The following is a 21,589-nucleotide window of genomic DNA, read 5'->3' as shown; positions in this document are numbered from 1 at the left end:
TATTAAATTATAATAAATACTGAATGGATAACCAAAAAGGTAATAGCAGGTTACCCCACAATGCAAAGGGAAAGATCATGGAAAATTGATATCTGTGAGCGTGTGATATCCCTCACTGTATACCTTTTTATAAGTTTATATTTTGGAAATGTGAATAAAAATTAGGAAAAGAAAAGAATCACTTCAACCAACTTTTGAACACATTCTCAATCTGGTTAGCAGGATCTAACCAGAGGACAAAAAGGTGTGAAGTCAGTTCACTAAGTAGTTTTATTATTAGCAGTAATCTATGGAAAGTAAACGTTAATTAATGACAAGGAAACTTACATGACTTTAAATTGTTACTCTCAAAGTATAAAGGATAAAAAAAAACCAAGTAGTTATATTAATGTCTTTAGAAAACAAAGTTTTCAGTATAAAAAAAAGATACACAAATACTGTCATGTACTGTATAATGTTACAATCAATGTCAGACTGCATAGAAAATGGTGGTCCCATAGATTATAACGGAGCCGAAAAATTCCTATCACCTAGTGAAGTCACAGCATTATTACTTTATTTTTAAAATATACTTAGTGTAGCCTAAGTGTATAATGTTTAGAGAGTCTACAGAAGTGTACGGTAATGTCCTGGGCTTTCACATTCACTTACCATTCACTCACTGACTCACCCAGAGCAATTTCCAGTTCTGCATGCTCAGTTCATAGTAAGCGCCCTATACAGGTATACCATTTTTTAATCTTTTACACCATATTTTCACTCTATCTTTTCTATGTTTACATATGTTTAAATACACAAATACTTATCATTGTGTTACAACTGCCCACAGTATTCAGTACAGTAACATGCTATCTGTACAGGTTTGTAGCCTAGAAGCAATAGGCTACATATCATAGAGCCTAGGTGTATAGCAGGCTACACCATCTAGGTTTGTGTAAGTATGATGCTGACACAATGTCAAAATTGCCTAATTATGCATTTCTCAGAACATATCCTGATTGTTAAGCGATGCATGGCTGTATAAAATCTTACAAAGCAAGGAAAAAAATGTATAATGTTGAATTTTATTTGGAAATACCAGTATGAAGACATAACTATCTTTACTATACTGAATATCTTTGTCCCTGGAAAGGGGTCAAAAACAATGATACCCCAGAACAATGAGCACCTCTAACACCCAGATCTTAGGTTCTCAATACTATTCTCCAATAAAAGGAAATAAGGAAAAATGGCTAATTTCAAAACTAGAGAAGAAGGAAACAGCCCAAGTCATCATATATCAGAAAGAATAAAATACTCTAAGGCTAATTCTTCTGTCATCAAAAGGACACTTGAGGCCAGGCGTGGTGGCTCACGCCTGTAATCCTAGCACTCTGGCAGGCCGAGGCGGGCGGATTGTTTGAGCTCAGGAGTTCTAGACCAGCCTGAGCAAGAGCGAGACCCCGTCTCTACTAAAAATACAAAGAAATTATCTGAATAACTAAAAATATATAGAAAAAAATTAGCCAGGCATGGTGGCGCATGCCTGTAGTCCCAGCTACTCGGGAGGCTGAGGCAGGAGGATCGCTTGAGCCCAGGAGTTTGAGGTTGCTGTGAGCTAGGATGACGCCACGGCACTCTAGCCCGGGCAACAGAGTGAGACTCTGTCTCAAAAAAAAAAAAAAAAGGACACTTGAGCCAGCTCAAAGGGGTTCTTACTAGCCAAATTCAGGGAAACTGGGAGAAAAAGAAAGGGACTTTGATTAAAACACATTGAATATATAACATCTATGAATCCATTTTAACAAGCCTCCTACTAACTAAAAGGCCAGAGAGATTAAGTAAGGTCACTCAAAAAGTCCTCCCTAATCTGTTGTCTTCATCACTACATGACACACTGAGAACCCCTTATCCAGCAGTGTTCTGGATTTCAGACTTGGGGATATTTGCATTATACATTCACTGGCTCAGCATCCCTAATGCAAAAATCAAAAATGCTCCAATGACCACTGCCCATTGCCTTTGAGTGTTATGTCAGCGCTCAAAAACTTTTGGATTTTGAAGCATTTTGGAATTTGGATTTTTGTATTCAGGCATACTCAACCTGTATTTCTCCCAGTGATCAGCATTTTTTTTTTAAACAGCCTGAAAGGCAACTCCAGGGATAGAGACCCATTTAGTGAGTTGACGTCTACAGAAAATAAGGGGGTTAATTTACAACAAGTGGACTTGTGATCATCCTCCAGGGTTGAGATGGGTCCTGGTTTGGCTTCTTCGGAGGGAAGACAAGAGTACTGCAGGCAGAGACTGCCAATTTGATATTTTCTCCTCCTCTCAGAGAACAGTAACAAGGAAAACAAACAAAAAAGAGAGAAATTCAGTCTCCACCTTTGGGAAAACTAGGAGACACCTGAAATCTCAAAAAAAAAAAACAAAAAAGAACAGATAGAACCCCCAAAGACAAGGATAACCAAACGGGGACTCAGGAGCCAATCAAGAGGATTTCTGAGGCTATAATTCCAGAGATAAAAATCCCATAAAGTATAATTCTCCAAAGTGAAGAATATACTCTGATATAGGAAACCAAAATCTTTCGTTTATAACAGTAGAAACAGAGATGGCAGCAAAAGGTTAAGAAGCAAAGGATACAGGGCTGAACTAGGAATCATACAGATGAGATAAGCCTCATCTGTGGGGAACAGTGTGCAGGGAGACCCTGGGAAGAGAGGGGCTCTGCCATTCTGAAAGGTCTATCTTCACCGGCAGGAGAGAAGGAATGGTCAAGAAAACTTAGGACATGGAGCCATTTGGAACATTTCTCCTAACCCACTATATAACCCAAAGATGAGTACTCAGAAAGGAACTAACACAGGACCTATTTAAAGATGCTACAAGAAGAAAAAGGTAGAAAAAAACAAGAGAAATACACTAGAAGTGCTTTAACTGGGCAGATGAAAACTTCCATGAGTTAAAAAAAACAATGAGGCCAGGTGCATTGGTTCACGCCTATAATCCCAGCACTTAGGAGGCTGAGGTGGGAGGATCACTTGAGGGCAGAAGTTAGAGACCAGCCTGAGGAACACAGCAAGACCCTGTCTCTACCAAAAAAAAAAAGAAAGAAAAATTAGGGCATGGTGATGTGTGCCTGTAGTCTCAGCTACTCAGGAGGCTGAAGCAGGAGGATCATTTGAGCCTGAGTTTGAAGTTGCAGTGAGCTATGATGATGCCACTGCACTCCAGCCTGGGCAACAAAATGATACCGTCTCAAAAAACAAAACGAAACAAAACAAAAAACCGTAACAAAATAACTGCTTCTAGGAAAAAACAAAGCAAAGAATAAGAGTTCAATGGAAGCGACAACAGGACAACAAAACAAGATAAAAATAAATGCGCACAACTCAAGAAAGAAACACAAGACAACGTGTTTAGCTGTTTCAGGAATGAAGGCAAAATTAAAGAGTAGAACAAACAATGCTGAAAACAAAGTAAAGGACAGAGAACCTCATGAACAGAATCAAAGGGAACAAACAGTTGAAAAGGATTATATAAGCATGCAAAAAGATCCAACATACACACAATTGGATGCCCCCTAATACAATGGAATAGAATGTATATATAAAGATATAATTCATGAAAATGTTTCATATAGTTTTATGCTACAAATGGAAAGGCATACCATGTTACAGAACAAAACCACACATAATGGTCATAACAAGATGTACTCTAGTAAAGTTGTTGAAATTCAAGATAAAGAATCTTGGGCCATCAGCCAAAAAGATCGAGGTTTTTTATAGGGGTTAAAAAAAAATTCAGGTTGGCCTCTGAGTTCTCTACAGCATCATTCAACTCTAGAGAAAGAAAAAAAAATACTCATGGAAAGAATAATAGAAACAACAACAAAAAAATTCTATCGGCCAAACTACTGCTTCAGTAAAAAGGTGTCTGTGAAATGATTCTGAAACATGTAAAAATTCAAAATATTGGTCCTTTAAGATAAACGCTTCTTGAAGAAAGTAATAGAGAATAAATTTCATTCAACCCCACGATGAATGAAAAAAAATCAAAGAACTGACAGACAGGATTGAATGTATTTAACAGAAAAAGACAGACTTACCACTGAAATTTTTCTGCAGTTTTCTTTCTTTTTCTATACCTTGAACCAATTTCATTATCATTGGTTTGACTAGCCCTTAAGTGTTTGGTAGAATTCTAGGAAACCAGCTGGGCCTGGTGCTTTTCTTGGAGACAGTGCTTTGAAATTTTTTTTTCTATTTCTTCTATGGAAATTGGTCTGTTTAAATTTTCTATCTCCAGAATTGAAAGAAAGTTAGAAATTAGGAATTTATCATAATTACAGTAAGTAAAAAACTCATCTGATCATTAGGGTTTTTGTCTGTTCATTCACTAGTATATTTCTAGTGTTGTATGAGTAAATGCTGCAAAATACATTCAACAAAATTCAGTATCTAATTTTTAATTAAAACAATATATTGGAAAAGATATTTGGATAAAATGATTTAAAAAGCCATAACCATAGTTTCCACTGTACGATCAGCCCTCTGTATCTGTGTGTTCCACATCCATGGGTTCGACCAAATACAGATTGAAAATACTTGGAGGAAAAAAAAAAATCCACAAAGTTCCAAAAAACAAAACTTGAATTTGCTGAGTGCCAAGTACTACATTGAAACCACACTGATGAAGCGATGTGAAAGCACCGTATTAGTTATTGCAAATAATCCAGAGATGGTTTAAAGCAGACAGGAGGATGTGTGTGGGGTACATGCAAATATCACACCATTTTATACAAGGGACTTGAGCATCCACAGATTTTGGTATCCAGGGGAGCTCCTGGAGCCAATCCCCAACAGATACTGAGGGACGACTATAAACCCATTTATACCTTTTGATTTTCATCATACCATATGAATATAATAACTTTTAACAGTTAAAATAAGTTTTAAAGTTAAAATAAGCAACATGTTGTCTATTCTATGTTGGGCAGTTGTCTCTTTACACCTCAGGCAACGTACTGAATTACCACAAAGTAAAGTACTCTCATCTTATTGAAGAGGAACCTAAGGATCAAGGAGTTGAGAAGTTTGCTGTATGTCACACAACTAGTAGATAACAGAGCTAATGGTTACAGGTGAGTCCTAGGCACTATTCTTCATTTAAATGTTATTTTCTTTAGAGTTCTATTCTAGATCCTCTTCTCTCTCTCTATTGCCCTTGGATAGACTCAAGGTATTTCAGAGCTTTAGCTGTGGCCTGCAAGTTGATGACTCTGGCACAGACATCTCTTCAACCACCTGCTGACAACAGCCCCTCAGTCGTTCCACGGGTCAACTCAGCATCCCAAAATTCAACCTTCTTTCTGTCCCTTGTTTCCTTTTCATTTACTAGGTCAAGCAAGGAAGAAGCCAAAGAAGCATCTCAAACTCCTCCCTCTCCACAATGATAATCAAGTCCTGGGGGGCCTCTGGTTTCTACCAGCCCCACTCTCCACGCCTGCTACCCTTGCTTTTATTCGGTGAGTCACTTCTTGTTCACATTATCACCAGAGGCCCCTTTCCTGGCATCCCCATCCAGGGGTGGGGAATCTGAAGCCTCAAGGCCACATGTAGCCCTCCAGATCCCCAAGTGTGGCCCCTTGACCAAATCCAAGCTTCACAGAACAAATCCCTTCATTAAAAGGATTTGTTCTGTAAAATTTGGATTCAGTCAAAAGGCTGCACTCAAAGATCCAGAAGGCGACATGTGGCCCCGAGGCCACAGGTTCCCTATTCCTGAGTGGCTGGCAAGAATCAAGAAAGACCATGAGAGCTCTGGGAGCTCCTGGCAAGATCCATGTCCCACTGCCCTCCCAACCTCACCACCATATGGCTTGGAGATCATGAAGAAAAACACCTCACGTCTTCATCCCTCATTGTTACCCAAAAGCCACTGAGATTATGCCTCATCAACCGGACTTTACCCCTGTATGGCTCTATAAATCTCTTAATTGTACTGCAATATCTTCTCTTTTCAAACACCCAACACTTCCACTGTACTCTCTGGATTTACAATTCATTTTTAGCAAAATCCCCTACATATCCTCAAACCTCTTCTCTGAACATATCCTTTTCTTTCCTGCTCTAATGAATCTTGGCTCTCCCCTGAGAACCCTACTCCCCTCCGGCCTCTCCAGTGGGAGCCATCTTTTCTATCATAATCCTCTTCTCCATCCATACTTTCTTTCTATCTGTCTCCTCCAGATCTCTTCTGTGGATTCCAGACTCTTTTTATCAACTGATCTCCCACCTCCACTTGGGTGCTCAGAAGTCACCACAACCTTAAAATGCCCAAAACCAAAATCTGGAATTCCTCTTCAAAACCTCCCACTGCTCTCTACCCTGCTATGCACACAAGCCAACTGCCACTGGTACAATCCTGACTCCTCTCTTTTGCTTACACCTCCAGATAATTCCTCAGAAATTTTCTTGACTCTACCTTCAGAATTTTCCCAGAATCTAACTGTGTCTTTCCGCCTCCATCATAATCTCCCCTATATTGTGGCTATCCCCTTATATACAATCTCTCTGCTTCCAACTTTGCTTGCCAAGGCCTATTCTATCCAGCAACCAGGCTGAACCAGCTGGAACTTCAGATCATGGCACTGCTCTATTCAAAACTCTGCTAAGGATTCCCGTGACACCCCAGCAAAGCCCAAACCCTTACAGTGGTTCATAAAAGCCTACATGAACTGGAGACCCTGCTACCTCCTAAATTAACGTCTTGCCACTTTCCCACTATTGGTCTCCTTGCCACTCCTTACAGGTGGCAAACATACTGTTGCACAGCCTTTGCACTTACTCTCTCCACTGCCTAGAATATTCCTCTCCCAGATAACCATATATATAGCTCACTCATTTCACTACATCTTTCAATTTTCTACTTAAATGTATTCTTATCAATAAAGCCCTCCCTGACCACATTATATGAAATAGTAAGTCCCTTGCACCACCCACCCTGTCACTTCCAATCCTTTACCTTAATTTTTCCCCAAAGTACTTTTTGCCATCTAAAAAGCTATATAACCAGGTGCGGCAGCTCACACCCGTAATCCCAGTACTTTCGGAGGCCGAGGTGGGAGGGTCACTTGAGCCTAGGAGTTCAAGACCAACCTGAACAACATGGCAAGACCATGTCTCTACAAAGAATTAGCCAAGCATGGTCATGGGTGCCTGTAGTCCCAGCTACTCAGGAGGCTGAGGAAGGAGGATCATTTGAGCCCAGGAGTTTGAGGTTGCTGTAAGCTAAGCTGATGCCACAGCACTCTAGCCCGGGCAACAGAGTGAGACTCTGTCTCTCTCTGTTTCTCAATCCGTCAATAAATAAAATGCTATATATTTATATACTGTGTCTCTAGCCCCTAAAAACAGAAGCTCTATGAGGGTGAGAATTTCTTTGTTCACTGGTTTAGCCCCAGTATCTACAACACTACATAGCTCATTAAAAAGCACTCAACAAATGCTCAGTTAAATGAAGGAATGAAAGAAGGAAAGGAAAAAGAGAGGGAAGGAAGGAGGGTGGCAGGATGGCTCAATCTTCATATCCCCAAGTATACCTAAGTGCTGAATCAGTAGCATGTGCTGCTGTTGTGGTGATGACTGGAGACTGAGCTCTGGTGGCTGAGACAGTTGCTACCACAGCAGGAGGGATGGCATTGGAGGTGGTCACAGGTGGACGAGACTACCAAAAGAAGAGAAAAAATTTTTCATTTAAATAAGCAAAATAAAATATAGAGTTAGCCACTCTAACAGTATAATTTAAACCTTAGGCCTCTAGATAAGTATGTTTCTGCCCCAATTAAAGTGAATTCTCTCTTTTGCACCAACCTGTAGAATTGGGGGTTAAGTTACGGTTATGCATAGTCATAAAGAGTTGAGTAATAGACACTGGAGACTTCAAAGGTGGGGGGTGGGAGGAGCATAAGGGATGAAAAGTTACCTATTGGGTACAATGCACACTATTCAGGTGATGGGTACACTAAAAGCCCAGACTTCACCACTATACATTATGTCCATGCAATAGAACTGTACTTGTACCTCCTAAATCTATTGAAATAAATTTTTAAAAAGCTAAATAAATAAATAAATAAAGTGAATTCTCACCATTCTGATTAAGGAATTCTCTTTTCAGATAGGATGTTGTAAGACCCAGAGTCAGAATTATCAAAAAATCATATTTTGGTAGGACAGTATATGAGTCCTTTCTTTGCAAATATCACTGGAGTCAAAATTCTAACCTTCTATTAGAATAAACTGTGATCTAACCCTTCAGATCTAGAGTTCCTGTGGATCCGCTGCAGGTCCTGGTGCAGACATTTATACTACCAGGGCCTTCCGCAGAGGGCCTACTCGGCTACTGGATGGAGCTGCTGGCTCTCAGGCCATCTAAGCTAGCGTGCAAAAGGCAAACGCACACAGGGTACCAGTGTTCTTTCCCTTCTAAAGAGTCGAGGTGCCCAGGTGCTTTCTGGATGTTTGCACGTGGACAGAGAGCACTTATCGCCACACTTCTGGGTGGAATCTTCACCTGACAAACAAACACCACACTGGGCCTCACCCACCTGTCCAATCACCACAGTTCTTCTGATTCTTCCCTCTTTCTTGACCCTGACAGGTGCAGTGAGGTCACCAAGCTCTGCCCATTCCTCATCCTTACTCCTCAGCAGCAGCCCTCTTACCTGTGGCTCCTACTGTGCACAGCTGCATGTCTCACATTAGGGCTACTATACCATCTTCCTTACTAGGAAGTTGTCATCTTTCTCTAACCCTTCATATATACTCCTTGGGGCCTTCTCACCCTCCAACTGTGTTTTCTTGGTCAGTAAGGTCTTTATTTTAACTTAAAAGCTGTAGGCCGGACATGTACTACCCAGTGTCCTAATCAAGATTCTTAAACCCAGCTGTTTCACACATGTTACCTGTCTGACTTCTGAAGCCATCTGAATCTCCACCTCCTATATGTAATTCAGCTAGATTAATCTTATCTTTCAAAGACCTTTCTGCAATCATACACAAAACCATTGTGTTAAAAAAACAAAACAACAGCTCTCTACTGTCAAGAAAATCAAGTTTACACTCAGAATCCCAAATTTGGAGATACCACAATATTTCCTACTAATACTTCAATAGTACTGAGGCCACAGACTACCTTCAATTAAAGTTGAAAGGCATGGACCATCTTCCTGGAAAAGCATACATACATGCATCAAAATGTGCATAAAACATTTAGGGGTTCACAGACCCCCCCCATTAAAACCCATCTCAGTCCTAGCTAGCCTTTACTAAACACTGCCTACAACCAGCACTCTCTTCCTTGCCATTTGTTCATTCCCCCTTCACATTCTCTTCACTTCGCTGGATCCTCATCACCACACCCGTCCTAACACAAAAGCTTTCCCTCACTTTTCCACGTTCCTACAGCCTGCCTTTCAACATCATGTATCTTTCAAACTTCCCTATGTCTTGGCAACTATGGTTAAAGTTCCTGAAGTCGAGGACCCTCCCAGTGCCTGGCAGAGTGAATACCTCCGATTAGGCCCTTAACACTTGCTGGCTGAGTACCCCCAACCTTGACGTGCCTGAATCGGTTGGTGAATGATGTGCTGTACTGCCGGCTGAGCTGTAGCAGCATTTGGCAGTTGCGAAGTCGGCCTCAGGACCGTGGTTACTTTAGAACTGGACATCACAGCAGCAGCTGCTGCACCTGAAAAAAAGTACTTTTATTAGCATGGCTTATGGGCTCACAATAATATTATATTCCCTAAGAATATAATGAAAATAATCCCTAAAATTCAGATAGTATGTCAGTATTCAGCTAAAGTATGTTATGTATACTTTCCATTTCATTACACAGAAAATTAAGAAAACATGTACTTAAGAGATTTAATAATATTAATAATTTGTATTGATTCCTCAAAAACAGTCTTAAATGAAACTAGCTGTTGTTTTGCTCTTGTTTCTTTAACTGCAAGTGCATGGAAGCACACGACGAATGGCACAGGGTGCGCCATTGCCTCAACCGTGGCAAGGCTCAAGCACTTGACCCACCACTGCCTTTGCATCATCAGTGCAGAGGTTAACACTGTGATGAGGGCAAACAGTGTCTTAATGTTTGCATGAAAATAACTTTTGACCCCACAGACCCCCTTAAAGGGTCTGTGAACCACACTTTGGGAACCACCGAGTTATGCTATGATAAGCAAACCTGGTTTTGTTTGTTAACCTGATTTTGCCAAAAATCCCCCATTGTTTTATAATCTCTAGTAACAATCTCTAGTCAAAACTCATGAAATTTATTACCTTACAACCTATTAGAACTTAATTGTAAAAATAATCTCGGCTGGGTGCACTGGGACACATGTGTAGTTTCAGCTACTCAGGAGGCTGAGGCAAGAGGATCACTTGAGCCCAGGAGTTTGAGTCCAGCCTGGGCAACATAGTGAGTGTCTGTGTCTCAAAAAAAAAAAAAATCTTGTTGCTATGTAAGTAAAAAAAAAAAATTGAGTAACCATTATCACTAAACTTTAGAAAATTGAGTATTAATATTTGTGAATTATTTATTAAAAAGATGACCATGTTTAGACTATCAAAGCTTTAAGGAATTCCTCCATACAAAGGATAATTTTTACACCATACTAAAAATTTGAATTGCTTTAAGTTTACAAACACACTTGTAATGCAACTATAATAAGCACATATTAGACCATGCTAAAAATGTGTATTGTTCTAAGTTTAGTTTACTGCTACTGTCCTGTCTTTTTTTTTTTTTTTCCAAAGGAAAGAGGTTTATTTGGCTCATAGGTCTACAGGCTACATTGTTCTGGAACTTTAATAAGCTGATTCTGGATACATTCTGTTTTACCACATCTTCTCCCAAATGTATATCTGCCATCACATTTCAAGAGTTTGAGCAAAATGTGTAATCTTTACCTCGAGGTAAATGAGAAGCTCCAATGTGAAGAGGGGGCCCAGGAGCATTGCTGCGGATGATAGACATCTGTACATTTGTAGTCATGATGTGATGCAGGTTACTGGGATGCCCCTGAAAAAACAGGATATAATGTTATTTTCATGTGTTTGGTCTTAGCCATTGCCTCTAGGAAAGCAGTTGCCTCAAAATGTGGGTCAGGTTATTCCTTTCAGATAGTGAGAACCCCAAGGGAAAAGGCTAAGAACATTTAGCTTTAGTATTTTACACACCATACTGTATAACGACCTGTGCCGACAGGGACATGAGCAGTGACTGCTTCAGGCCCAGCTAGCCGCTAGATCCCAGTAACACAAGACATATTTGACTGTCATTTGACTGTCTACTTTTAGAAACTCTCATCTGCAATATTAGCTGTTCACACTTTCCTCTGTCCTGGCTAAATGCTTATTTTTTCCCATTCTCACTATTTTCTTCACATGCCACTGCACCCATCCATCCTTTAAGCTATACAGGATTTCTAATTAAATGTTGGTTAGCATCCCCCAAGTTCTCCTCTATGAGCTCTTCAGCTCACCCCTGAAACATCCCTTCTTCATGCTCTCCCAGACCACTGCGTCAGTGCTTCTTAGGTGGGAGGTCCCCATACTTCTGGGAGTACTTAGCAGCATGACAAAAAGAAAAAAACACAGTCCATTTTTTTGAAATATCAAATTTTCTTGAAAACATGAAGGGAAAGAGTTTTGAGATTTTTCTTTTTTCATAGGTAAGAAATATATTTCATAGATCAAATACACATCGTGGAGTAGGACTGCAAAATTTCAAAACAAAAATTTAAGTAAAAACAGGAGACTTCAAAATAAATGTTCACAACTACATAGTGCTTGAGGGAACCCACCAGTATCCCAAGAGATACACAACTGCTCTCCTCAGAGAAAAATAGAGAAGTACTGCCCACCAGTACTGCTGGGAGGTTGTTCTCAACCCATCAGAGCTGTCTACCTAAAACCAAAGACAAACTGGATTCAGACTGCTCAAGGGCATGAACAGTTAGTTCTACCTAGACTTGTATCTCACCATGAGGGTAGTGCCTTGCATATAGCAGACGGTCAAGAAATTCTGGCTTAAATGACCACTGTGCATGATGGCTTCTACTCCCTTCAGCTATCCTTCTCTCTCAAACCTACGATCTTCCCCTTGCAGTCATCAGTGACAGTTTAATTTTTTTAGTACAGTTCCTAATGTACTACTGGCATTCAATAAATAATGATCATAGTTTGGCATCTAAGTTTGAAAATCAGCAAATTAAGAGGGAAAAAACCTGTTGTCCACTGATTGTTGCCACAGGAATGGCTGAAGCTTGAGGGATGCTACTCTCCATGGTAACAGTAACCTGCCCTGGAACCTTGGGGGGAAGTGACAAGGTAGAAGGTGGAGCAGGAGCAATGGGACGGCTAGGCATGGTGGGCTTCGGGGGTGGCTGCAAACAGAAAACCACATGAGACACATCAATGGCCTTGTACTGGTGATGCATTTCACTCTATAGTTAAGAGTACACAAATCAAGCCTGGCGAGTGCCAGGAAAGATGCTGTAAGCCTTATTATATATTTTATTTATTAGCATCGTAACTTTTCCACTGAAGTACTAGCATTTCCACTTCACAGAGGAGGAAATGTTCAAAGCAAGGCTAAGCGACTTGCTGAAAGCCACACACACAGTAAAAAGTATAACTGGGAATAAAACCCAGAGCTGTATGGCTCACAGCCTTTCTTCTAAACGATGCTTTCCTCCCAAGTTTGGGAAGAAGTAAAACTCCCAGTAACTGAAACATAACCCCAACATAACACACAGGCAATATTCTCAGATACCTCCAAATCAGCCAGCTATTAAAAGAAAGACTGGAGACAAGTGCTACTTTAAGATAGAAAGTAACTTCACATGTCTGTAAGTTGAATAACATCAATGTCGAAATGGATACCTGAAAATATTCTATGATGCCAACTGTCCAGCAGCACAAGACTAGGCACTGCAGAACAGCAGAGCTCTGAGTTATAGAGAGGAGCTAAACTCATAGCTCAAAAAGACAAAATCAAGTATGGTCCTAGATACAGCCTAAGATTTTGTGAAAAATGTGTTACAAACATTAGTGAGTCGTTAGCTGTGGTTCAGTGTGAAATTTTAAACCTCTCCATTACCTTCATAAGTCCCTCCGAAAACGAAAGTGGCACTGCTGGCGTCAGGTGTGCTGGCGGGGCTGTCACTGCAACAGGGGTGGCTGATGCGACAGCATGGTGTGTAGACAACATCTGTACCTGTGGATAGGGCCTTACCACAACAGGCTCTTGCTTCTCCTCCCGGGACTGGAGGGAGCTGCTGGAACCCATGTGCTCCCTGGCACTGACTTCAGAATCTCGACCAGATTCATCATTGACTAGGAAAGACATGGAGGGTGAGACAGTACGTCATAGTCTCCCAACATTAATATAGCAGCACAGACAAGAGTGGCACCTGAAGTTAACTTTTAGGATTGATAAAGTGACAAAGAGAATTTGGGCAGTGGATTCTCCTGAGGGACCTCAGACCCAAGAGTCACAACTTGGGAACACAGGATTTATTCTGGATATTGCAGCTTTCCTATCCTTATGAACAAAGGGCCTGACAACCATCTAAAATGAGCTGAAATAGTTGAAAGTACAATATCCTTATATCCTATAAGACAATTTTATTTAAAATATTTTCCTAAAATGTTACAAAAACCTGACAATATAAAGATATTTTGGCCTGGTGTGGTGGCTCCTCCCTGTAATCATAGCACTTTGGGAGGCCAAGGCAGGAGAACTGCTTGCAGCTAGGAGTTCGAGACCAGCCTGAGCAACACAGTGAGACCCCATCTCTACAATAAATAGAAAAATTAGCTTGGCATGGTAATGCACACCTATAGTCCCAGCTACTCTGGGAGGCTGAGGCAGGAGGATCCTTGAGCCCAGCAGTTTGAGGCTGCAGTGAGCTATGATGTTGCCACTGCACTCTAGCATCAGCCAACAGAGGGAGACTTTGTCTCAAAAACAAACAACAGCCCCCACCAAAAAGATATTTTAAGTACAGTTCTTAACTGTAAGACACATAATTTTTCAAAACTGAGGGTGATGGGAGATACTTTTTGCTGTATTTTTTTCTTTCAGAAGTCTGAACTACCAGAACACACAACCTATTTAATAATTAAGTTAAAAAAAAATCAAAGAACAAATATTAATAAAGGAAGAGTTTGTGAAAATATTAACTCGTACTCATCCATCATTTTTCCAAAATAGTATTAACATTCTCACTTTTCTGAATATAAAGATAACATTTACTTACGTAGGGAATTTAAGTTATTTGGAAAATTATAAAGAAAGTAAAGCTGCCTCAAAATCTATCCCCTAAAGGCACCAACAGTTAACATTTTGGTGAAACTTTCAGATACTTCTTACCTCTTAAATTTGGGGTGGGTTTTTATTCATTTAACTTTTCCATTAAAGTATAACTTTCATAAAGATAAGTGCACAAATGTTAATTGGGCAGGTCAATGGACTTTCACAAACTGAGTAAGTAGCACCCAGCTCAAGAAACAAAACAGACACCCTTCCCCAGACACCCTCCTTCCCAAGGAAGCCCAATATCCTAACTTGTAACACTACAGATTAGTGCTGCCTATTTTTGTACTTTATATAAACAGACTCATAATAAATATATGTCTGTCATGTTTTGCTTCTTTCACGTACAGGTATGAAATTCACCCTATTATTACACATAGCTGTAGATCTTTCATTCTCAATGCTGTATATACAATGACATTGTGTGAATAAAGCACAAACTATCCATTTTACTGTTAAAAGGCACTTTAGTTTTCAGTTTTTTGCATTTTGAATAGTGCTAGTAATATTCCTGTACATGTCTTTTAGTGAACATATGTATCATTTCTATTGGATATATTCCTAGGAATGGAACCATTGAGTAATATGAAGTACTGCATCATTTTTGAAAGGCTAAGTCAGATTCTACTACATAGAAAACCGCTATATTATTGATGGGCTTTTAGGTTATTTCTAAATTTTTGCTATTATCAACAACCTTGTCCAGTGATCTCTTCAGGAAAAAATTTCTAAAAGCACAAATGTTAGGTGAAAAGACTGATGTATATTTTCTCTTTTGCTACATATTGACTTTTCTCCCAGGTCATTCAGAATTTTTAAAATTCTGATTTATAAAACCACTTTACTGAAGTATAATTTACATATAATAATATGGCTATCCTAAGAGTAGAAAGTTCAATGATTTTTTTACAAACATTGTCAGTAACACCAAAGAGCTGAATGGTTGGGTCAAATGGCAAGTATGCGTTTAACTTTGCCAAAGTACTTTCTAAAGTTCCCACTAGCAGTATGAGAGCTCTAGCTTCTCCTCACTCTCAACACTGTTTGATATACAGCCATTCTAGTGGGTGTGTAGTGTGCATGTTAATTAGCATTTCCATGACGACTAGTAATGTTAAACATCTTTTTATGTGATCATAGGCCATTCATACACATCTTCTTTTGTGAGTGTATGTTCATCTTTTCTCCATTTTTTAATCGATTAGCTTTACTGAAATACAATTAACATATATAATTCACTAATTCTTTGTATTAGATACATTTTTACGAAAGTATACATTTTCATTTATTTATAAATACCTAAGGAATAAAATCGCTCAGTTGTATGGTAAGTGTATATTTAATTTTATAAGCTATTATCAAACTGCTTCCTGAAGTAGCTAGACCATTATGTGTTCTTACCAATAATGTATGAGTTCCATTTGCTCCACAATCACACCAATACTTGGTATTGTCAGTCTTTGTAATTTCAGTCTTTCTAGTGGATATGTAGTAGTTTCTCACGATGGTTTTAATTTGCATTGTCCTGAGGCTTAATAATGGTGAACATTTTTTCATGGGCTTATTTGGCATTCATATAGCTTTTTCGGTGAAGTGTCCAAATATTTTGCCCATTCAAAAAAAATCAGGTTGTCTTTTCACTACTGAATTACACAGGAGTTCTTTATACATTCAGAATATAAGTTCTTTATAGTATAATTATCATAAATGTTTCTGAAACTGGCTTGCCCTTCTATTTTAATGGAGTCTTTTGAAAAGCAATCATACTAAATTTTGATTAAGCACACTGTATCAACTGCTTCTTTTATGATTCGTTCACTTTGAGAACTAAGTAATTTTACTCCAAAGTTGCACATAATTTCTTTTTTTCTTTTAGAAATTTTAAATTTTAGATTTCAGTCTATGACATATTTGGAGTTAATCTTTGTGTATGGAGATGGTCAAGTTCGATGATATTTTTTCCCTATATGGATATTCTGCAGTTCTGCCACTATTTTATTGAAAAGATCATTTCCCAATTACTTATGCACTTCAGCTAAAAACCAATTGACTACATATGTTGTGATCTATTTCTGGATCCTCCACCTGAATTGTGGAAGATAGAGTCAGCAAAGATATCCCAGAGAAAATAACATTTAAGATGAAACCTCAAGGAAGAACAAGAATTAGCCAAATAACTAAGTGTGGAAAAGGAAGAAGGAAAATTGTGGCAAAAGGAAAAGAATGTGCGAAGTCCCAAGGCCATGAAAATTGAGAACTTTTCATCACTCATTCAGAAAATATGAGTAGATATCAGGCAGGAGGCATAAAGTAGCCAAGTCTAAAGAGAATTAAAATACATCAGTAAAAAAACTAAATTGGCGGGAAGGAGACAAAGCAGTAAGAGGCTGAAATATTAGACAAGGGTCACAGCTTATAGAAAGAGACAAAGAGCAATCAAAAATGCCTCAGCTATTAGTTTGAGCAATGATTCGACAGTGGTGCCATTTACCATAAGGAACACAAGAATTCGGTGGTGAAAAAAGGAGTTTATTTCACTTTGCAATGCCATTTTTTTATTTAATACATAGAGAAAAAGAGAGTATTTGATGGAATTCCTCAACTTCAGCACTGTTGACTAGACACTTTAGTGTGGGGGCTCCCCATGTCTTGGAGGATGTTTAACAGAATCCTTAGCCTCTAACTATCACATGCTAATAGCACTCTCTAGTTGTGACAACTAAAGACATCTCTAGACATTGCCAAATATTCTCATCAGTGAGAATCACTGATCTACAGCATTCAAAAGATATAAGACTAAAAACCAAGTCACATACATGTGTATACAGTTGACTGTCCATATTCCATGGGTGGGTTCAACCAACCTTGGATAGAAAATATTTGGGGAAAAAAAGATGGCTGCCTCTGTACTGAACACACACAGACTTTTGTTCTTGTCATTGTTCCTTTAGCATTACAGTATGACAACTTTACATAGCATTTACATCATATCAGGTATTATAAGTAATCTAAAGATGATTTAAAGTATACCAGAGGATATGGATAGGTTATATGCAAATACTACACCACTTCATATAAGAGGCTTGAGCATCGGTGGATTTTGGTATCCAGCAAGGGTTCTGGAAGCAATCTCCCACGGATACCAAGGGACAACTGCATGTACTTTTTTTAAAACCTCTTTTCCTAGATGGTAAGTTTCTAAAAGGCAAGACCTATGCCTTACACACCTTTGGGCACTCTCATGGCACTATACTACACGCCTGGGCATTAATCAAACAAGAACACTTTAACGCATTTCAAAAATATTTCTTACAGGCATGCTTTACTGTAGGCTGCAAGTGTACTCTTGTATATGTGAATGAAATAGTTAAAACAGGAAGAAAACAGCCTTGTTTAAATTAGAATAGCAATTAAATTTCCAGCCAATAAACTAGTATCTACTAAAATCCTAGAAAGAATTTGCTAATTTTTAAGTCAGAAAACTAGCTATATTCTTCAAGCATAAAGAAATATAGAAGAATATTATAATCTCACCTGTGGCAGCTGGGTTTATCAATCCTGCAGAACCACTGTTTGCAATCTGAGAAGGGGCCTGGCTCAACCCAGTGGAAGGGGCTCCTAACCGAGGAAACTGTTGAGAACTCATTTCCACCTGCAGTACACAGTCACACGGTTATTACTAGACTCCCAGATTAGAATCAATATTGAGAAATTAAAGCATCTTCAGTACCTATGACACGTTTCTTTGGAAAACCAAAAGTGCCATCATTTATCTCAATGACTTATGATCAACGAAAGTGCAGTTGTTATCTAAACTATTTAAGTTTTTCATGTACATCATCAGCTCAATGAATAACATCATTTATATGGTGCTAGAGGATACCGTGACCCTCTGTAAATACTTGTGGATTGCTATGCTAAAAAAATCAACATTGAATCCTGTACAACAGCCACACAATAGGTATTACCACAATGTGTATGTTATTCCTCTGTGTAAAGTTTTATGGAAAATGGCATGTCTCTTTGAAAGACTCAAACCTCACACCAAAGTGAACAGAACTGTGATTAGTATGGCACAGGAACATTGGGAGGGGGGATGCCCAGCCCTAAGAAAGGATTAGAAATCTTACATCAAGACCTGATGCAAAAAGAATCTCCAATGCTTTTCTGCAAAGTCCTCCATTTATGGATTTCCTTTTCTTCCTCTCTTTCGCACTCCCCCCCCCACCCCCCGAGCCAGAGGGACCCGAAACCTCCATCTTCTCTAAAATCGTCCCAGACTTTTCCCTCAGGGGCCAAGCTCTGCCATCTCCCCCGGAATCGCCCGTAACCCAACCCCACCCCGAACTCCCCGCTGAGATCGGAGGACACAGGTTTTCGAACACTTAGGTGTCTGAGGCTCCGTCTCGGGGGTGAGGGGAGCGTTCTGGGAGCCCCCGGACAAGACAGACACTGTGTCTCTTTACCTGTGGCCGCCGCCCGCCACCCGCACCTCCTACTTCCATCTCGCCAGCCCGGGGGTGCCGTGAAGGGCCCATCTCGGTGGCACTGCTGGGCTCCGCGGCGCGGAGAAGAACCGTGCCGGACGGCACCCTGGGCCCGCCGCTGTCCAGCCCCGCTAGCCCCACTCACCCTGGCCGCCCGGCCGCCGCTCGGCTCCCAGTCCTCTTCCCCCGAACCTGCCCCTGCCTCCCCCGCCCGCCCATTGGCCCCACGCCCGGCGCGTCACTGGAGGCCCAGGACCAATCCACGGCGACTTGCGCACTCTGGGCCCGCCCCACCCTCCCGCCGATCGCCAGCCAATCACGCGCGAGCCTCGCCGGGGCAGCCCAAACCCCTCGAGGCTGAGCCAATGGCAGAGGAAGACAGGGGTTCCCGGTGAGGGGGGCGGGGAGCTGGGAGGCCCCGCCTCGGCCGGGGTCTGAAAGCGGCGGGCGCAGGGCCCGGATGTGGAGAGTCACTTTAAACTGCTCCAGGAGCCAAGCTCCCTGGGCCGCCCGCCCGCCCGCGCTCCCCCAGCCGCGCCGCTTCCCCGCCAAGGCCCACGTCCGCCACGCCCCCACGCCCGGGTCAGCCCACCCCTCCTGGTGCCTCTCCCTTCCTCGCCACAGGACACCCGGCCCCTGCCGCCGGCCCAACCGCCGTGCCCAGCTCGCGAAAGAGCCGGGGTCCGAGAGCAATAGACGAGGCACCTCTGCCCTTCCCCGGGGACGCGAAGCGGGACGGACGCTGCAGCCCGGCTCGGCCGCCCCGCCCCCTCGTCTCCTCCCCTCCCCTCCCGGGCGCCTGTCCCGCCATTACCTGGGTGCTGCGCCGAGTGGCCGCCGCGCCGCCTCGAGCTCGTTCCCGTGCGCTCTCCGCCTGTGGCGCGACGTCCCCGGGATCTGGACCCGCAGCCGCTGCCGGGGCGCTAGCACTCTGCCCCCCACCCCTCACTCGAGTGCTGCTGCTTCCGCCGCCGTAACGAGCCTCCCGCCTATTGGCTGGAGCAGGCCCCGCCCGTCTTTGGGATAGCCAGTCGTCGTCCGGCGTGAGCGGGAGAGCGGACAGGCCCGCCCCCAGGTCCGCGGATTTCTCTGGGAAATGTAGTCCTGTGCGCCGGGAGGGCGGGCCGCGAAGGAGGTGGAGAGCGCCGGGGCGGGGCCTCCGGGCAACCGCGCCGGGGCAACACACCCCTTTGCTGTCTGGAGTCGCTTCTGTCTCCTCTGTGAGCAGCGGGAAGATAGTGGAGCCCGTCCTTTGCCTCAGCCTGAGGGTTTCACTTTCCCGAGGCCAGGAGGAGCGGTGTGGCGCGGCAAAGGGTAATGGAGGCCAACTGCGGCCGGCCGACTGTGTCCTGACCGTGCCCGCGTCCCTGCGCCGAGCCTGGGACTTACTGTCACCACCGAAGGCCGCGGTCGGCGAAGCCTCAGCACGGTGGGCGATCCGGCGCGCGGCACTGGCGACTCTGTCGAGTTTGCGCCCGGCCTGCGCCGGAGCCCGACACCCGCCCGCGAAAGCAGGCCGCTCGGACTGGTAGCTGCGCCCCCCTGCCCAAGTCTTCCCGATTGTAAAGAAGCAAAAGGGGGTAGTTTTGTTCTGTCGTTTTGTTTGGGGTCGAGGGCTGGAGTTTATACACCTATAGAAGTCTTAGCCAAATATGCTCAGGCAAAATTTGGGTTTGACAAGGGATTACGTTCCTCTTTTCCCTTTATAGATGATAATTTAGGCCTGGAATTTTGTGATTAGCTAAGAAATAAATGGAAGCTCAAAAAACACCTGTGTAAGACAACTCTTGGTTAAGAGTGCAGCTCGTGGCTACAAGGATTAAGTCTCAAATATTCCTCCTCCTCCTTCAATCCACTTTCCTTTCTTACCTTCTTCCCTTCATTCTCTAACTTTTGGAAGTAATTCACATAATATGTTTTAGCCTCCCCTCGGCCTAGACAGTCTCCACCCTTCGTTGGATTCTGTTCTTGCCACTCTTCTCAACCTGTTCCCCCAAAGTTGCCAGTACCTATACGACTTGAATCCCAATGGTCCTTGCTTAGGTCTCATCTTACTTGGCTTACTGACCTGTAGTATTATAATTCCTCCTTTAAACGCTCTCTCCTGGTTCTACTCCTATCAAGATCCATTATACCTGCTCTTTTTCATAAATACAGCATTCTCAAAGGCCCCAGTGCTCTTCTAATGCTATACTACCTTCCTAAATGGTTTAATATACTCCCACAGTTTCCAATATCATCCTTGCAAATGTTACCTATGCGCTAACCTCTGAGTTGTACACCAGAGTTCCAGTTCCACCTGCTGGACCAATCCACATAGGTAGGTGTCTTATAAGCCCCTCAAACTTACCATTGAACACCTTTATTGATTTGCCTCACCTATGTACTCCTCTTGATTCATGGGTTTGGTTAGTGGTATCGCTATCCTTTCTGCTTTCAGCTTCCTACTTGTTTCACACTCTTCCATCGCCCAAAGTCACCATATTGCATTGGTGTGTACCTCTGCACCTCCCTTCCAATCACTTCCATAGCTGCAGCTCGAGCCTTCATTATTTCTTGCCTGGATTACAGTAATGTTGCCCCCACTCAAATCTCTTCTTACCCTCAATCTGTTCTCCACAGAGTTCTTTTTTTTTTTTTCAGCATATTATGGGGGTACAGATGTTTAGGTGACATATGTTGCCCTTGCCCCCCCCAAGTCCGAGTTTCAAATATGTCGATCCTTCGGG

The 21,589-nt window shown here is 42.0% G+C and overlaps 1 protein-coding gene across 1 annotated transcript in view; it reads right to left on the bottom strand.

The window, feature by feature from the left end:
- The window catches only part of SAP130 (Sin3A-associated protein, 130kDa), a 79,373-nt gene extending 59,525 nt beyond the window's left edge, over window positions 1-19,848 (bottom strand). The window contains exons 1-7 of the mRNA XM_012649942.1: window positions 19,675-19,848; window positions 17,908-18,025; window positions 13,156-13,391; window positions 12,281-12,439; window positions 10,962-11,073; window positions 9,611-9,735; window positions 7,589-7,713 (exon numbers count right to left, since the gene is read on the bottom strand). Coding sequence (XP_012505396.1) covers window positions 7,589-7,713; window positions 9,611-9,735; window positions 10,962-11,073; window positions 12,281-12,439; window positions 13,156-13,391; window positions 17,908-18,019 — 869 coding nt within the window. The 5' untranslated portion in view covers window positions 18,020-18,025; window positions 19,675-19,848. The remainder of the gene's footprint in view (window positions 1-7,588; window positions 7,714-9,610; window positions 9,736-10,961; window positions 11,074-12,280; window positions 12,440-13,155; window positions 13,392-17,907; window positions 18,026-19,674) is intronic.
- Window positions 19,849-21,589: the final 1,741 nt, after the last annotated feature.

The sequence above is a fragment of the Propithecus coquereli genome, unplaced genomic scaffold, assembly GCF_000956105.1.
Source record: "Propithecus coquereli isolate 6110/MARCELLA unplaced genomic scaffold, Pcoq_1.0 Scaffold307, whole genome shotgun sequence".
Classification (NCBI taxonomy): Eukaryota; Metazoa; Chordata; class Mammalia; order Primates; family Indriidae; genus Propithecus; species Propithecus coquereli.
This window is presented reverse-complemented; position numbering and strand designations above follow the sequence as displayed.